This window comes from Anthonomus grandis, chromosome 16 (genome assembly GCF_022605725.1).
Source record: "Anthonomus grandis grandis chromosome 16, icAntGran1.3, whole genome shotgun sequence".
NCBI classification, from domain to species: Eukaryota; Metazoa; Arthropoda; class Insecta; order Coleoptera; family Curculionidae; genus Anthonomus; species Anthonomus grandis.
The window spans coordinates 8,797,951-8,817,917 of NC_065561.1; the positions used below are offsets into that span (position 1 = coordinate 8,797,951).

Here is a 19,967-nt window from a genome sequence, read left to right on the forward strand (position 1 = left end):
ACCTGCGCCCATATCAGTTCTATAGGATTTAGTTCGCAATGATATGGCGGTAAGCGCAGTAAATTTGCTTCAAACGCAATACCTTTTGCAGTCAGCCAATCGATAATTTCTTGCTTTCTCCAACTTGAAGTTGGCGTCTTCTCTATTCGCCGTGAATGATAGCTTGCGTTATCCATAACCACCACCGAATTAGCCGGAAGAAATTTTATCATTTCACCAAAATAGTCCTCGAAAACGCCTGAGTTCATGTCTTCATGGTAATCTCCTGTGCGAGTCGACTCAAAGGTTAGCAGACCTTCTTTTAAAAATCCCTCTTCGCTTCCAATATGTGTGATTATAAGTCTTTTTCCTTTTCCCGAAGGTACTTTAATACCCGTAGACAGGCCTTCTATGAAAGCTTGGCGAGCACTGGTTATATTTTTGTCTTGCCACATTTTTTGGACTATATAACCTTCGTTAATCCACGTCTCATCAAGATAAAAACTTTCTTTTGCTCCCTGCGGTACTGCTTGATACTTCTCAAGTATTGTCGTCTCCAACAAAGAATTTCGTCGCTCTCCAGTAAAAGTGCTTTGCGGTTATGCTTTTCCCAGGCAAAATCCATATTTTTTTAAGTTTTCCATAAAAGTTTTCTACTTATCAACGGAATACTGTCATCTCGGCCAAGCTCCATTAAAATTTTGTCTAGGGTGGGTATTTCCTTTTTAAAATAAAAAGAGTGAACTTTTCTTCGAATTATACATTTAGCATTTTCATCAAGGACTTTTGTAGGTCGTCCTGGCTTTTGCTTGGGAGATTCCACTTGACCTGCTACTTTTCTTTCCCGCAACAATTTGAAAATGGTGGACTTTCCAATTCCACTCATTCGAGAACATTTTTCAACAATTTCTTGCACAGTAAAACTAGGGTAATCGTGTTTTATGCAATCATGTACATTTAAAATAATAACTTTTTCACTCAGCAATAGTGGAGAATTTTTAGTACATCTTTTCGTTGGACTGAATACCTCCATTTTTTAAATATTGGGATAATAATATTGTGATTACACTACAGCGTAGCAGTGACTACTAACGTTTAAAATATGATTTAAAAGTATTTATAGTCTGTATATATTACCTGACCCCATTTTTGCATGTTACAAAGCGTTAAAAGATAGGTACCTATACAAAAGGATTAAAAGTATTTATTTAGTATTTAATCTCTTTCAAAATAAAGGCATTTAATCCGTGAAAATTAAATTCATAAATATTATAAGTACCTGCGCCTATGAACTACCACGAAATGTAGCCAAACAGAACGGAATTCCCCAGTTTATTGCTCTATACACTTCTGAAATAGAGTATAATAAGTGGTTGGCAAAAGCTGACTTGCTCACTACAATGTCGGTGTTAATATGTTTATCAAACTGGGATTTATGTTCTTTAATACGCGTTGCTACTTTCCTGCCAGATTGTCCAATGTACACTGCGGGGCATTCAACGCATTTAATTTCATATATCCCCGATGAAGTGAGCGGGTCCACCTTATCCTTAACCTTAACAATATGACTTTTAAGTGTGCTACTAGTTTTAAATGAGGTAATTACATTATATTTTTGGAAAAAACGGCCCAAGATATCAGAGATTGTACCAAAATATGTCAAAGATCTGTAGGTAGCATTAGCTTTAATATTTGTTTGAATAAAATTGAATGAAAGCTTATATTTATTAACAAATTTATTCTATAATTTATGAATAGATTTTAACGGAAAATAATTGTTTAAGGCAATTTGTTTGATAATATTAAGTTCTTTATTAAAGGCGTCCCTGGAAAGTGGGATGTTGAATAATCTATAAAACAGAGAATTAAAGCTAGCAAATTTGTGGGTTGTAGGTGAATTTGAATGGAATTGTATGATGTTGTCTGTCGTTCTGGTTTTTCTGAATTATTGTTTATGAAGAGATAGAATTGTTGTTCCTTTTCAAGAGGAGATCCAAGAAAGGCAAGCACTGATTGTTTTCATGTTCAATTGTGAATTCTATTTTAGGGTGGAGGCCATTCACAAAGATTAGAAATTCTCTGAGCTTCTCTTCCCTACTAATATCATCTACGTATATCTTTATAAAATACCAGATAATTGGAAAATTCGCTAGATGTTATTGTGCTCTCCAAGTTGCACATAAATACCTCACTCAGAAACGGCGAGAGACAAGAACCCATGACCAGTCCCTGTTTCTGTCTGAAAAAACCATAATTAAATTGAAAAAAGTCCTGTTGTAAGACGATTGAAAGGAGTGATAGTAAGTGTTCAATGACCAGTGTTGGAAGTTTACCCCTTAATAGTTTAACCACCAGCAACAGACAATCATTCGGTGGTATACTCGGGAATAAGTTTTTGACATCTAGTGAAATTAATTGCGCCGAAGGGGGAACTTGTATATATTTTTAATTGATTTACAAAATTCCACTGAGTTTAACACCGAACAAGGAGCCCTGAACTGAATAACCTCCCTCAAAATATTATTTAGCCATACTGATAACTTGTAGTATGGTGATCCTACAAACGACACGACCGGTCTTATTGGTATGTTAGGTTTATGGACCTTTGGAAGTCCATAAAGCAAAGGAGTCCTTGGGTTCATTGGATATAACCTTGATTTTAAACATTTAAAGAATTCTATTGTAGTGAGACAAGGTTTTTTTCATTTTTTCAAAAAATAGGGATGTTGGATTTCTGTTAATCAAAGTAGATATATTCCGAGCAATTTATTTTTAAAAGTTTAGCAGAGCGCTTTCGGCGTATGAGCCATCAGTGCTAACTGAAAATGAGTTGGGTGTTATATGCGTAAAAAACATTACACTTAAAGGTGAACGAATGGAATGTACTCACTTGTCAGTTAAGCCCAACACATTTGATAGTATGAAAATTATACATTACATTTACAAACTTAAGACTATACAGAACACTAAACAGGACGAAGAGTATTTAAAAAGGGGAGCACATTAGTCTCCTTTGTGTTTTGTTTACATTTTATTGTGGTTTCTTAGATGGCGATACTATGTCAAATTAGGTTAATCTACAGTCACTTTAAAATTAATATTATGCGAACCTATCAGAGTGGTAGTAGCGAAAGATCGGTTTAGCTGTCATCGTAAATGATGTGCGGTAGTGCGAGTTGGTTATAAATAGGTCGCACAAATTAGACTACAAGAGTGAATTTTTGTTGTAAAAACAACTTGGGTTCGATTTTGATCAATACCAAGGATAAACTTGACACATTATCAAAGAGTGGTATTTACAGACTGCAATGTGATTCTTGTGATTGTTCATATGTGGGACGAACTTGTAGACCCTTAAAAACACGCATAACCGAGCACTTAAGTAGACACTTTTCTGCATTTGGTGAACATATAAAATCTAATAACCATAATTTCAGTTCAAAGTCCAATTCTAAAATTCTCCAACCGGTTACCTTTAAAAACTGTAATCGACTAGATTTTCTTAAGGACATTTATATCACCAACGAGCTTATAAAAAATCCCTCTTGTTTAAATATACAAGTAAACCTTAACAGACCTTACGTTCCATTACATAGGAAACTCCACAATTAAAAACTTTATAAGCAATGGCAAATTTTCTAAGTTAAAAGTTTGCTTTTACGTCGTTAAAGGATAACAATTTCCTTATCCGAACAAAAATTCACTGTTGTAGTCTAATTTGTGCCACCAATTTATAACCAACTCGCACTACCGCACATTATTTACGATGATTTCAAATTCTTTAAGACTGTTACATCACGTGAAGACTGCGACAGCCCCCAGTTGGCCATTGAGAGTATTAGTAACTGGTTCAAAACCTATGGAATGTCATTGAATGTTAATAAATGTTCTGTAGTATCATATACAAGAAAAACCAATCCAGTAGAGTATAACTATCATATTAGCGGCATTAAATTAAACCAAAGACTTTTTAATTCAAATTTGAAGTTTAATAATCATCTCATGTACATTATACAAGTAGGCTCTTTACATTATACAAAAGGCTCTTTAATCTTTGGGTTTTATAATTAGAAACAGCAAGAATTTTGAAATACCAACTATAATAAGATTATGTAATGCTTTGGTGAGACCGCACCTGGAATATGCGTCACATATCTGGATGCCTATGACAATAACACATATTGATCAAATTGAAAAAGTTCAAAAAAGATTTGCCAGGTATCTCTATGTTAGAAAGCACAATGAATATCCTTATATGATGTGTTATTTCTGATAGTGTGTCTCCAATGAATAATGTAATGGCAATTACGAACCCGTTCCTTAATCAAGTTCATGTGGATTTATTTAATATGTTCTCTGCAGATCTAAGGCTGACCCTTAAAAATAGATATAGGTATAATATAGAATTATAGATACAGTGGTATCCTATATATTTTTTTATTACAAACTATGTTATATTTTTATTTATTTTAATTTTGTTTTTCGTTATATTTTGTAGCATTTTAAGGTTTTAATTTAATTTTTGTTGCTGCCTTTACATGTAATTACTCTCTGATCAGTGTTTGTAAAGAGAATCATAAATAAATAAATAAATAAATAAAATAAATAATGGCATCTAGACCGATCTTTCGCTACTACCACTCTGATAGGTTCGCATAATATTGATTTTAAAGTGAAGTTGACTGTAGATTAACCTAATTTGACATAGTATTTCCCGCCATCTAAGAAACCACAATATATTGTATGCAAAACACAAAGGAGACTAACGGGCTCCCCTTTTTAAATACTGTTCGTCCTATTTAGTGTTCTGTATAGTCTTAAGTTTGTCTAAATGTAATGTATAATTTTCATACTATCAAATGTGTTCCCACTATGATAAACTTCTGGGCTTAACTGACAAGTGAGTACATTCCATTCATTGACCTTTAACTGTTATGTTTTTTACGCATATAACACCCAACTCATTTTCAGTTAGCAGTGATGATGGCTCATACGCCGAAAGCGCTCTGCTAAGCTTTTAAAAATTGCTCTAAATATAGCTAGTTTGATTAATTTGTATTATCCTTCGAGCAACGTAGCCACTTCCCTCTTCTACCTTGTTTGACACATAGTCAATATGAGGTGGCCACTTGAGATGTTGATCAATTATAGTTCGTAAATATTTGGTATGTGCTGTTTCTTTGATATTATGTGCTCCAATAAGAGGCCCGGGTTTGCCTTACATAGGGAAAAGGCAAACCCGAAAACGGAAAAGATTTTTGTTAAATTTAAACTTAATTTACGATTTTGCAAACAATGTTGAACCCATCACAACTTAAGGATAGTTACATTTTTAACTTCCTCCCAAGACTTTTTTGATATAACAAGTTCAATATTATCAGCATAAGAAATGACTAAGCCCTCATTTCTCAAATGGATTAATTATTATGAAAAAAGTATTGGACCCAAAACAGTTGCCTGAGGTACACCAATTTTAATTTCTTGATGATCACTTAATACATTATTTATTCACACCATTTGTAACCATTCCTAAAAATAGTTCTTGAATATTTCCGATGGTGTTTAATTCAATAGTTGTGTAAGATTTCAAGAAGTTTAACATGGGGGACCGTAGCGAAGGCATGGCTAAGGCCTTCAATACGGTCTAAAAATACTGTTAAACACTTTTTGCTTAAAGTTAAGTTATTGATAACATTGATAACAACGCACGTAGCATTTTTCTGAAAATTTGGTAGCCATGGTAACAGACAATTCATCTAAAATATTTTCATCACTTATGTTATAGATGCCGCTTATACAGATCGTGTTATCGTGAGCTACGTATTACCCAAAATAATGGCAACACCGCTTGGTTGCGGCTTGCAGGCGGCGGAATTTTTATTTTTTGAACTGGGAGTCAGCAGCCCTCACTTTGCTGTGTTACTGCACGTTGCATTAATAATTTTTGAGCGTTATTTTCGTGTTTTGTTCACTATGGCTGTTTATACCCCTTCCGAAAGAGTTCAACTAATTAAATGGTTTTATGGAGGCAATTCGCCAGTACAATGTAGAGATTTGTTTTCAGTGACATTTGAGAATAGACCGATTCCTTGTGCAAAAACGGTTTTAAATGTGGTTACAAATGTTGAGACATTTTTTTGTTTTCAAGATTGTAAAAAATGCTACACAAAACGTCAAGAACCACCTGTTGAAGTGGTCCAGGATATAGAACGGCGGGAAGAAATGGTTTGCAGTACCCTAAAACTTGATTCGACACGGTCCACTAGAAGTGTTGAAGAGGAACTGGGAATGAGCAATAAAACTGTTGCTCGTATCTGGAAAAAATATGGGTACAAATGTTTCAAGTATTCAAAAACTCAGGAAATATTTCCTGAAGACCAGTGGCGAAGAATGGAATTTTGTGAAACCATGATGGAAAAGGCAAATGAAAACGAATATTTTTTAAAAAATATGTTGTTTTCTGATGAATCTTCTTTTCCATTACATGGCAAACACAATCCTTCCATTGTTCGTTATTGGTCTCAGGAAAACGAGCACAGAAGTTTCGTACCTAGTATCCTCAGAAATTGAATGTTTGGGCAGGTATTTTGGGCGACAATGTTATAGGGCCATTTTTTATTGATGGCACTTTAAACGCCCAAAAGTACCTTGAGTTGCTACAAAATCAAGTTCTTCCTGCCATTCAAATCCAACCTGATGTAGACCTGGGATCGGTTTATTTTCAGCAAGATGGCTGTCCTGCTCATAACGCGGCTAGGGTAAAAGAATTTTTAACAAATACTTGTCCTAACCGCCTTATTAGTGGGACTGGCGATATTAAATGGCCTCCTAGATCTCCAGATTTGTCTCCAAATGACTTTTATCTGTGGGGTTGCCTTAAGCAGACCATTTACAAGCATGAATTTAGTAGGCCAACAAATTTAGAGGAGTCGCGAAATAAAATTGTCGAAGGTGCCAATTTCATTTTACCTGAAACTCTTTTGGAGGTGCGAAATAGCTTTTACGATAGGTTTTTGTTTAGCGAAAGAATGCGGTTTATTTGAGCCTTTTATTAAAAAAATGATATGTTGTTAAGTTTGTTTATTATTGAGTTTTAGTTCTGATTTTTTATTATATTTTTATCAGAGTTGATATTTTATTTTTTATTAGAATAACGCTTTAATTTTCATTATGCAAAACACAGCATATTAAACATTTTAAGATTACAATTCTATGCGGGTTTTACAGCGTAATGTTTTGGGACATTTTGTAGCCAAACGACGCAGCTCCATTTAAAAAATAGATATCTCGCTATTCTATTTACTTCGTAAAATGAAATATTTTCACCGAAATACTTTTTTATTAAGGTTACCATTTAGCCTCTGAGGCAGTTTGACTTTTTTCTTTACTTACTGTCATAATGTTCACTTTTGAGTTTGGTTTGGGTTGAGTTGGGTTATGAAAGAAAGTATAGCTTATGAAAATGTAAATACGTTAATTATGATCATAGTGTTTGTACTGTTTTGCTTTTATTTTGTAGATAAAGTTGAGTACTTACACTACCGCTCAAAAGTATTTGCCCACATATGACTGTTTTAAAGTTATAACTAAAAATAATAAACCCATCAGTTATTCAATGAAACGGTTTATTTATAACAAAATGAATATAAACAGTTCATTTTTCAATGAATTAAATTTAAGAAAATCAAAAACTTGGATTCATCTCCGCCTCGATTTTTAATAACAGCTTTACAGAGTTTCGGTAGTCTTCTAATTAATTTGTATAAAGTTTTCTGAGGTATTTTGTTCCCCTCTTCTTGGATGATTCTCCATAAGTCTTCTTTTGATGTGGGGCATGATTTTCGCACTTGTTTATCCAGTTCATCCCACAGTAGTTCGATAGGATTGAGGTCCGGTGATTGTGGGGGCCGTACCATAACTTTCAGAAGATGTTGCCTTTGTAATTGACCTAAATATTGCTTGCACAATGTCGACGTGTGCTTGGGGTCATTGTCATGTTGAAAGATGAAGTTTTCCCCAATTATTCGAGTACCAGAAGGAAGTACATTGTCACTTAAAATTGTTTTGTAACCCTCTTTTCGAAGAATTCCCTCTATTCTGATTAGATCGCCCACTGCAGATCTTCCGAAACAACCCCACACCATCACCGAACCACCACCGTGTTTAACTGAGTACAGTTCTCAGCGACCCTTTCATTGGCATAACGGCGAACAAAAACTCGCCTCTTCGTTCCAAAAACGTCGAATTTCGACTTGTCACTCCAGAGAACTTTCTTCCAGTCATCAATGGTCCATTGTTTGTGTGATTCGGCCCACTCAAGTCTTTTCTTCTTATTAACATCCTTCAGTAGCGGTTTTGATACAGCTAAACGTCCTTTAAGACCAGCATTATAAAGTCGCCGTTTTACTGTTGAAACACTGACCGCTTTTTTACGCTCCTTGTTGATTTTTGCTGTTTTTTCAGGGGCGGTAAGGCGTCTATTGCGTTTGCTTGTAATTATAATATTTAAATCCTCCTTTAAACTTGTTGCCTTTGGCCTTCCCGATCCAGGTTTGTTGCTAATAGTCCCTTCTCTGGTGAATTTCCTAACATTATAATCGACACTCCGCCTTGGAATTCCCAAATCCGTCGAAGTTTTAGCCATTTTAAAGAATGTTGAAAAACTAGCAAAGAAACGGTGACAATCGTCAATAAGCAAGCGAAATTACTTACCAAACAGATTAGTTTTTTAGAAGAAGTGCATATTTTCACTACATTGTTTGTTATTTGCAAGACTATTTTTAAATACTCAGTGTTTTTCAACGAACCATATTTGATAGGTATGTTGTTTAAGCATATATGCAATTTACAAAAGAGATACAATCTAAATATAGGTATAAAGATAAGATTTTTGTATCTAGTTTAAAATATTAAAAAGAATACATGGTGGGCAAATACTTTTGAGCGGTAGTGTAAGTTTGTTTAGGGTTATATTTACGTTTAGTTTCATATTTTCACCTATTGTCTCTAGTTTTTAACAGTTTATCCTGTTTGGAGGCCCCAATTAGGTCATTTTATTAAAAATCCTTGTAGTTTAAAGTTCCTAGAATTTGAATACTTGCTTACTTTGACTGTATTGCCAAATTCATGACATTGTAATCAGTTTTGTTGTTTACCTTGAAAACAATTAAATGCCAGTTAACGCGTGTCAGATCGAAGTTTTGACGTTGTCAATAAAAACAGTTTGTTCTTGATATAAAAGTGTATTACTCGAGTGTTTCCCATGAAAGAGGTATGCTTCTGAATTCCGTTACAATATACAGGCATTTTCTATAACTAATTTTTCTCTGTGCGGATGATGGAAATAAAGCTATTTGTATATTTCATATACAGGGTGTTCATTTGAAAACTTCCCACAACGGATTTATCGAAAACCACTGTTTAAAAAAAAAACGCCGAAATACGTCAAAAGGTTTGTCAAGGGGGACAACTTTCTAATCTAAAATTACTTTACCCCCTTTCACCCTCTGCCGCCCAGGGTCATCCCCTTACAAATTTTAAATGGCAAGGGGTATCGAGTAATAGCCTGTTTAAAAGGTCTTTCGAAGTCTTATTTTGACGTTTGATTTTTTTAAATCGGTCGATTCGTTTTCGACAAAATTAGAAAAATCTTTGTTTATCTTAATTTGTTCAGATAGAAAACAAAAACATGAAAATATCAGTTTTTATTTCAATAAGTGTTCAAAATGTTGCCCGTTTTTGGCCAAACAATGATATAGGCGATGTTCAAATTCCTGACGGACATTTTCAAAAACATGTTGTGGGACATCATGGCAGCTGTCGATTATGCGTTGACGAAGTTCATCCAAACTTTCAGGTTGGGGAGTAAACACAATAGATTTCAAATAACCCCATAGAAAAAAGTCTAACGGCGTTATATCAGGAGATCTAGCAGGCCATTCTATAGGCCCCCTTCGCCCTATTCATTTATCTGGAAACTCGTCGTCTAGCCATTTCCGAACGGGAAGAACATAGTGAGGAGGAGCACCGTCTTGCTTCCATCATCATCGATTTCGTTTTCAATGGATCAGTGATAAGCGGATTGATGGTATTTTCCAACATATCCAAATAAATGTCTCCATTTAAATTTCCGTTAATAAATAATGGCCCAATCACTTTATTTCCTAAAATGCCTGCCCATACATTAATTTTTTGGTGGTACTGGGTATGCCCTTCTACAAATGCATGAGAATTTTCATTGCTCCAATACCTACAGTTATGCTTATTAACAAATCCATTTAGATAAAATGTACATTCATCGCTGAAGCAGATATTCTTTACATGAATAGTATTATCATTAATCTCTTCAGTAATTTTTTCACAAAACTCAACTCGCCTATCGAAACCGTCTTCGGTTAACTCTTGCAATATTTTCATTTTGAATGGATGAAATTTATGAAGTTTGGTAACTGTTTGAACAGAGCTAATGAAATATCCGTGGCAGCAATAATTTTGCGTAATGAAGTATTAGGATTTATTCCAAAATGACCCAAAACTTCAACTTGAGTGGCTTCATCCAAAATTCGCCGATGATCACGTTTTTTATTTGTGTGAAAATACTTCGCTACTTCACTATCGCTAATAAATAAAACAACCCGATTCGTAAAAAGTGTTTATTGACTCGAGAAATTAAGCGTACAACCAACGAACACACGCTCTCGCTGATCTCAACTTAAAGACTCAAATAAAAAGGTGAGCAAAGAGGATGATGCAATAGATACGTCACGCGTTAACAAATAGGGAGTTATCGCACACTAAATAGTTTTGAATATTAATTTTTAACATCCTCCCCCGGCGGCAATTGCCAACTTGTCTCTATCTCTAGTGGATATAAAAGCTGTACTGGACGCCGTAACTGAGTTCCATCAGAAGTTCTGATTTCACAGGCTCTTATTCGCCCATCTCTTCCCAAAAAACAATTCGTTACGCGAGCTAGTTTCCAGCATAGCCTAGGACGCTGTTAATTATGCAAAAGTACAACATCCCCAGTTTTAAATAAAGAACTTCTTGCAGTTCTAATATGATGAGCTGAACGTAAGTTCATCATATAATCTTGAGTCCACAATTTCCAGAATTTTGATATAATTGATTCTTTCAGCTTCCATGAGTTAATAATATCATTTTTTTTTATTTTTTATTTTCTTGAAATCCATAGAAAATCCCAGAGTTTTTTGACCAATTAAAAACTTAGCAGGGGATAGAATGCTTAAATTTTCCGAGTCTTCATCTATGTAAGTTAATGGCCTTGAATTAACTGTCATTTCAACCTCAGCTATTATCGTCTGAAGCTCATCGAAATTAACTGATTTCTTATTCAAGACTACTTTCAAACCATTCTTCACCGTCCTGACCATTCTCTCCCAGAAGCCTCCCCACCAAGCCGCTCGTTCAACAATAAATTTCCATTGAATTCGGTGTTTTCTGGCTTCATTTTGAACTTCTTGATCCATTAAGATTTTTTCCAATTGAAGTAGTTCAACTGAGGTTCTTTTGAAGGTTTTTGCATCGTCTGAGTATATTATTTTTGGAACTCCACGTCTTGCCTTACATCGCCTTAAACCTCTTAGGCAACACTCGGTCGTAAGGTTAAGGACCAATTCTAAGTGAACTGCTCTTATAGCAGCACAAGTAAACAACATTATATAAACCTTTGCTTTGTCCGCCCTTTCGTTTAAAACATACAGAGGGCCTGCGAAGTCTATTCCTGTAACTTCAAAGGGATGTGATAAGATCATCCTATCCTTAGGTAAAGGAGCAAAAGGTTGACTTCCAGGCTTACCCTTTAGACGTTTACATTTTACACATCCACTAATGATTGATTTAATTTGCTGACGGCCTCTTATTATCCACAACTTTTTTGTCGAAAATGCTAGTGTAGAGTTGACTCCACTGTGGAGTACTTCTTTATGAGATTCCCAAATTATCCGTCTAGTAAGAACAGCTTTTCGTGGTAATATTACAGGATGCTTTTTATCTTCAGATAGGTCAGCTTCATGTAACCTTCCATCTAATCGCAAGACCTTATGTTCATCCAAAAATGGTCTTAAAGTCAAAATTGATGACTGTGCAGTTATTTCCTTCTCCTGAAGTAACTGTAATATCTCTTCACTAAATGCTTCCTTTTGGGTTACTCTAAGCCAGTAGATTTCGGCTTTGTTTATTTAATTTGCTGTTAACAATCCAGTCATTTTGTGATTTTTCTTATTCACGTTATTGACAAACCTCATTATATATGCGGTGATCCTGTATATTTTATTTAGGCTGCTTATTCGGTCCAAATTAAATATAGGTTCTATTTTAACCTTAACGTTGCTCTCAGCCTGCACAAAACACGTTACATCATTACATTCGTTTTCGTCAAAAAATTCTTTCTTAGGCCAGTTTTTTCAAGATAACTGCAACCATGGTGGCCCTGAAAGCCAGATTGGCGATTCAATAAACATTTAGCTGAAGCTACAACTCTTTTTATTAAATCAGCTCGATTTTCCTTTCCTGGGCAATATCTCCAAGCTTCTTTAGTTTGCAACAGATTAATTTCATTTACACGATTCTGCACATATGGTTTCCATTTTTTATCTCTGCCTTTAATCCAATTTGGGCAATGTAAGAGCATTGTCCTTGTTTTCATTAAGAGGTGCTATTCTATTTCGGGATGCTATAAAACTACACTGTCCTGTAAAATTGTTTTTCAAGTAGGCTACACATCCATACGCTTGGGGGCTAGCATCCGCAATACTATCGAAATGCGTAATAATATACTAATTGTCCCGTTTTAAATAAGAAAATTAGTGTCACTTCTGGTTAAACAGGAAATGACGGAAATCAACTGAATATGTCAAAAGATGCTCTTATAATAATTCTATCGATATACCAAATTTCATTTATATATCTTGAAGATTAAAATAGTTATTTAGTGTTCCCTTTGTGTCACCCGATCGTACAGTAGTAAATTCTTCTTACAATTAGCCTTCAATTTATAATCTATTCTATATCTGTTCCAGAAACAATACATCCCGGAGACAAAATATCGGATTTGATGTATATTGGAGGTGTGAAACCTCAGATATTTTCGAGACGTGAGGGACAAGCAATTAAAACCAAGCTTCCAAGTTTAGAAGACTTACAGGTTGGAAAAATTATTAGATGTTCATATAAAACACGATCAGATGATGGAATCTACGTTCTTCCATTAATTCGAAATTACACAGAACTAACATTCATACCAAAAGAGGTATTTTATCATAATTTTCTACTTGTTTTTCTTCTTCTATTTTTAGCATTTTTTTAGGCTCTTGATGATGAAATGGACCAACTTATTGATTATCAGCTATTATTGGCAAAAATTAAAAAACTTAATCTCAAAAACAAAGAGATATCTTTAACCGTTAAATTAAATGATGTTTTTAATAAAAGGGTCGAAGTAAGGTTTTTACTAGTTTTTCTAATAAAACTACTAATTTTTTCCCAATTTTAGAGCGTTATTGACCTATTTACCCAATATCTTCAAGAAGTATCGAACTTGTTTCTTTATGCCAAGAAGCAAAAATGGGGACTTAGTAACTACACTCCGGGTCAACATGTGTCATGTAAAGTGGAAAAACTTGGCGCAGCAGGAGGTTGTGTTGTATCGTTACCTCATGGCGTTAAGGGTATAGCTGTGGCATCATTATGTCCAAGTAAGTAAAATATCTTTTTTTACAATCCTACTTAAAACTTACCTTTAAAAAAAATTTTAAAGGTATGTTTTTGTTTTCTTAAGTTGGAATGGTTATAAAGATGATTAAAATCGTATATTATGTATCCATTGAGATTACATAGAATTAAATTTCACAATCGCGTATTTTCCACTTTTTTGATAGTTTTTGGCAATTTAAAAAGAAATTGAAACAAAGATCTTTGTAGCATTCTATTTTTCTATTTAATTTAATTTTTATTATAACAAGGCAAATGCTCCATTCATTCTCAACTCAAATTCAAAATTCAAAACTAGTTTATTCAATAATTGCTGAAAATACAGTTAAGTAAAAAAAATAAATAAATTATGAAATGAATAAAGAGTTAGAGCACATTCACAGTCTTGCGACATTGCTTAACTAAAGTATATTTATTTCCAAGGTAGATACGACGAAAACAAACGCATGCCCGTGACACGCCACCAGCGCGTGATCAGACACGGCGAAAGTATTGAACAGGGCCGCACTTTAATAATAATATAATATGCAAGAAGTGAGTTTTTTACAGTGCTGGAAAGTAAATGATTCGAGAATAGTTTAAAATATTGTCGTAAAATTTTGATGAAACAATAGTGATGTGGCAAACACATTTAAATATTTTTTTACGTTTCAACCTTTTTTTAATTTTAAGGGGTGGTAAGGGTATAACTTTGGAATTAAAAATGATATAATGCTTTTTATACCTAACATTTGAATTTACATGATGTAATTAATAGATATCTACAATATACGTTTCAAAACAAAAATGAAAATAAACATAACAACTATTATTCTGATGAGCTGGAAAAACTATCACTATCATCATCATTTTCATCTACGTGAATAATAAGTTCTTCCACTCGCGTTTCCATAATGTTATCTATTCTCCACATTCTGCTATCCACCTTTTGCACTACATGTTCGATACATTTTTGGCAATTCCCGGGTGTAATGTTCATTAAGGCGCGATTAAAAAGGTCTTTCACATCAGATAACTTATAGGTCGTATTATGTTTGGCAACAAAATTCTTTGCATCGGCCCATATGAGCTCAATTGGGTTGAGCTCGCAGTGATAAGGAGGCAAGCGTAGTACGATTTTATTTTGAGTCTTAGCTATTTCATCAACTATGTACTTATTGTATTGCGACTTATGTTATTTTACAATAAGTAAAAGCTGATATTTTAGCATTGTTTCATCAAACTCGAGTTTCTTCAAACGGAGCCAGTTTTGAATGTCGGCTTTTCTTGAATTACTTGTTGGGACTTTTTCAAGCTTCCGTGAGTGATATGGGGCATTATCTAAAACTATGACGCTGTTGTCATCAAGCATAGGCAAAGTTTTAGAAAACCATTGTTCGAATGATTCCCCATTCATTTCCTTGTGGTAATCGCCTGTCTTTTTCGATTCGAAACTCCAAAAAGCGTCATTAACGAATCCATCAATACTGCCAATATGGCAAATTATCAGCCTTTTTCCTTTTCCTGAACAAAAAAAAAATATATTAACCAACATATTTTAAAATTTTTTAACACACCTACCTGCAGGATTTTTTGACCCTGTTGAAAGTCCATCTATAAATGCTCTTCTTGACGATGTCAAAGTTTCATCCACCCAAGCTTTTGGTGTTGTATGACCAGCATTTACCCAGATCTCGTCTAAATAGTATATTTTACGTTTCTCATTCCTGTATGCCTTTATTGCTACCAAATAATCTCTCCTCCATTGGACAATTTCTGGCCTATCTAGCAGGATACTATTGCGCCCACGTTTTTTATACGTAAATTTTAAATGTTTCAAAAGTTTATATAAGGTTGACCTTGAAACATTCGGTAAATCGGGATTTATCGTTAACCACCCTGAGAACCTTACCTAAAGTCGGTATTTCGTTCCTAAAAAAAAATCGTGAACTTTCCTCCGTATTGCTTGTTTTTCAATTTCGCCCAGCGTTTCAATAAGGTTCATGCGATTCTGATTGGTTTTCGGTTTCGAAAACGAATGGGATTGTTTGTATTCTCTGATAACATTGAACACAGATGATCGACATATGCCAACTTTTTTTGCAACACTGAACAATATTTTCTTTGACAGTGACTTGCTGTATCTGTGCTAGACATTTTACTTCTACAGACAATTTAAAAACACACAAGCAGTAATGCACTGTAGCAAAAAATGACGAACAATTAACAAAACTAAACTAAACTAACATCACGTATACGTATATATACAAAAACAAAGAAAATGCAACTATGAAATTAAAAAGCAAAGCAGCGATGAACACGACATTCGTCGTAAAACTGATTGCAACCCTGTACAACGATACGCCGACCGGCGTCGATTGCAGGGGCACGGCATTCTTCATTTTTACGACCAATAAGAAACTGAGCACGTGCTGATCACGCGGTAGCCACTGTTTATGTCGTGTCTATCTTGGAAATAAATATACTATATGAAAAAGAAGACATCTACTAAGGCAACTAGTGCGCCAGCGCGTAGCGTTTCTTCGTCCTTCTGTCTTGCTTATAGTTAGTGCTATTAAGTTTTATCTTAAGTAATTCTATTAATTAACCTATACTAATCAATTTTTTTTTAAATATAAAATTATAAAATCAACGAGAACTAAACTGTAAGAAGTATAAATAAAATAACTACAAATTACTATTAGATTAGAAAATACTATTAGATTTTTTTGGTATTTCAGCTACTATCTGTTTTATTTGTCTAGTTTCGTACACCTCTTTGTTAAGCAATCTTATTTTTTGAGGGTACTTTGAAACATAGCATAAGAATCTGGTCGCATAAAGTTGGTTTAGCCTAAGAACACTAAACTCTTGAAATAATAAATCTGTTGCGTACATGCGGTTTTTATATAAAATGGTTTTTATACACCATTTCTGTGCTTTTTCCACGCTACTTAATGCAGTTTCATAACTGCTTCCCCATGCTATTATTTCATATTGAAGAATAGACTCAAATAAGACTTACTCATATAAGACCTTAATTTCTGTAAAATAAATATGATTTTCTGTACTTTGGTACTTATATTTTCTGCGTGATATTTGAAATGCATTTGGCTATCCAAAATTATACCAAGGTATTTTATTTTCTAGACCATTTCAACGTTATTAACGCATTTGCATGGTAGTGTTTTTGTACAATCATCTTCGTGTATTATTATTAAGTTTCCCAACTGTGGTTTTGATCGAGAATCTATGTGGAATGGTAGGACTTCTGTTTTTTGTCAGTTAAGACTTAAGACATTTAGGTCTAGCCAATTTTTAACCCATTTTAAGGTCTTTTTGCATTTAATCTTTATTTCTTCCAAAGTGTTACCATTTATAAGACACATTATCGTCTGCAAAAGAGACAATTTCAAAATCCTCCTGATGATAGAGAAAATCATTCAAGTACAGAATGAACAGCACCGGACCTAAAATAGTTCCTTGGGGGTTCCATATTCCACAATTTTGGGAGCTTTCACTAGTACCAATAGTAACTCTTTGGATACGACCTTTAAGGTAACTCTTTAACAGCTGTAATACTACTCCTCGAAAACCGTACACTTCCATCCTAAAGAGTAATAAATTCAGATGGACGGTATCAAATGCTTTCCGCAGATCGAGAAAAATGCCTGTAGATGGTCTTGGTGCGTTTAAATTTGAGTAAATTGTTGTTGTGACATGCGTGAGCGCCTCTTCAATTCCAAGTAAACTTTTGTTTTAATTTATAAAGTCTACCATTCTTGACTTAAGAAATTTCTGAAAATGCTGAAATTAGGGAAATTGGGCGATAGTTTGTGCAACTACTTTTATCTCCGCTTTTAAAAATTGGTTTTACATTACAAACTTTAAACAACAACAGAGGTAAAAAATATGTAATAACGGATGTTTTTTTATTAATAAAGGGGTCATGCTGTCAAATCCTGCGGCTATATTAGTATTTAAGCTAAATATATTGCTTTTTAATTCAGTTTTATCTATGGGTTTTAGAAAAGCAGAATTTTGTATGCTCTATTTTGCATTAAAATTTTGTAAGTAGGTTTTCTGTTCTGGAATTTTTATTTTTTCTGGCAAAGATTTTCCCACGTTGACAAAAAATTCATTAAAATATTCACATTTGGCTTGATTATTTATTAGAATGTTCCCACTGCTATTTTTTATTTCTCTTATTTGATTTTCATTCTTTTCTATATTTAGTGCATTTCTTATCATTTTCTAAAATGGTACAAGGGTTGTTTATTTTCAGTTATCAATCAGATAAAGTAACAATTTTTAATGATACATATAACTAAAATACATTTTTATTGCTCATCTCAAATTTATAAGTGGTGGCGTTAGTATCGCAACGCGGATTTCTTTCTTGATTTATAGGAGTTTGCTCTCCTTGCTTCCATCGTCCATGGGTTTCTGACTTGACGTTTGTCTGCTTTGGATGTAGAGGGGAAATCTTTAACTTGTCAGAATCGGTATTGATTTTTATTTTCAACCTTGCCACTGACTTGATTCAATCAATCAAACTGCCATTTGTTTCTTAGAACCTTTTTTCACTTGTAAAGCCATGATTTGGTAATTCTCTAACAGGATACTTAGGATTTAATAGGAACCTTAGCAAGGGTTTTTTTCTTTTGTCAAACTTAGTTAAATAATAAAATAGTAAATCATTGTTTGGCAAGGAATTACATGTTTTAATCGCATTATAAGTAAAAATCTGTTTGTATGTTCTTGTATTATGTCGAGGAATTTAATTTTATATCATGGCTGTTCAAATTGGTTTTAATTTTATTTTTTAAAGATTTAGATATGAATTTTAAATTAGTAATTAAACCATGCATAAAAACACCCAAATGTTAAGTTTTACGGTTAGACATATTTAACCAGTTCAACTCTTTAATTTTATGTGATACGTGATCTAATTTTCTTAAATTAAAAATTAGACGAATCCATGTATTCTGCACCTTTTGAATACGATATTGTTCCGCTTGACGGAGACAAGGGCCGTGAATAAAATCAGCTTAATTAAAGTGGGAAAGTACAAGAGTTTCATATAACATTGCTATTAACTTGGTACTTAAAAGGTTTCTGTTGGAATACAGTTGTTTAAGCGTTAATCATAAGTATTCTTCCCACATTGTCAAAAATTTTTGAGCGAATTCTTTATAACCAAATATTCACTTATTTTACTGTTATCAAAATCCTGCTTGATAATCAATGTGGCTTTCGAAAGAATTTTAGTACAGTATCTACTTTATCATCTGTGCTTGATTATACAGTGCTTTCATTTCAAAACGATCCACCCTTAATAACTTTCTTAAAAAAAAAAAAAAAAAAAAAAAAAAAAAAAAAAAAACACGTTAAATTAGATATACAGGGGGACGTTTAATTATGCATTTACTGAAGTTCTGTTAATCACCTCCTCACCTCCAGCTAACCTCACTTTAATATGTCAAATGGCAACCCCCATCATGTGATACATCATAGTAAGGAAATAATGAATATTTTATTTACGCCAAACTTTGGTATGTCAAATGGCTACCCCATGGTGTGATACATTATTTTAAAGGGCATTCATTATGCTATCAATGGTTGTAAAAAAAAGAAAAATTGATTGACCAAGAAGCAATTAAAGTGTAAATCGGTAGGGTAGAGAAACAAATTTAATTAGTTTAATAAATTTATTTTATTAAATGTTCAAAATGCGTGCCGTTATTAGCAGAACAATAAAAAAGCCTATTTTCAAACTCCTTACGAACATTGGCAAGGGTCTGCCCGCTAATTTCTCTGCATTCTTGAAATATTCTGTTTTTAAATTCTCAATACTCTCAGGTGGGGTTTTATAAACTTTGCTTTTTAAGTAGCCCCAAAGAAAAAAGTCTAGTGGGGTTCAAAAAGTCTAGTGGGGCGCAGGCCATTCGATTGCACCACGTCTGCGAATCCACTTTTCTCGAAAATTTTCATCAAGCCACTCTCGAACTACCAAAGTGTAAGCTCCATCCTGCTGAAAATGTATATTATTTTCATTCAATAATATAGCATTATGTTGAGCTACTTGATTTTCCATAGATTGGATGATGGAAGGGTATATTGCATTTTCTAAAAGGTTTAAATAAATTTCGCCAGTCAAATTTTCTTCCAAAAAACTGGTCCGATTATTTCATTCCCATAAATTCCTGCCCAAACATTAATTTTTTGGGGATATTGGGTATGGCCTTCCCGAAAAACATGCGGATTTTCATTATCCC

General features: G+C 33.8%; 1 protein-coding gene across 1 annotated transcript in view; it reads left to right on the forward strand.

Annotated features, from left to right (window-relative positions):
- The window catches only part of LOC126745465 (protein RRP5 homolog), a 66,307-nt gene that overhangs the window by 31,225 nt on the left and 15,115 nt on the right, over positions 1-19,967 (forward strand). Inside the window, exons 10-12 of the mRNA XM_050453319.1 lie at positions 13,020-13,249; positions 13,307-13,438; positions 13,493-13,694. Coding sequence (XP_050309276.1) covers positions 13,020-13,249; positions 13,307-13,438; positions 13,493-13,694 — 564 coding nt within the window. The remainder of the gene's footprint in view (positions 1-13,019; positions 13,250-13,306; positions 13,439-13,492; positions 13,695-19,967) is intronic.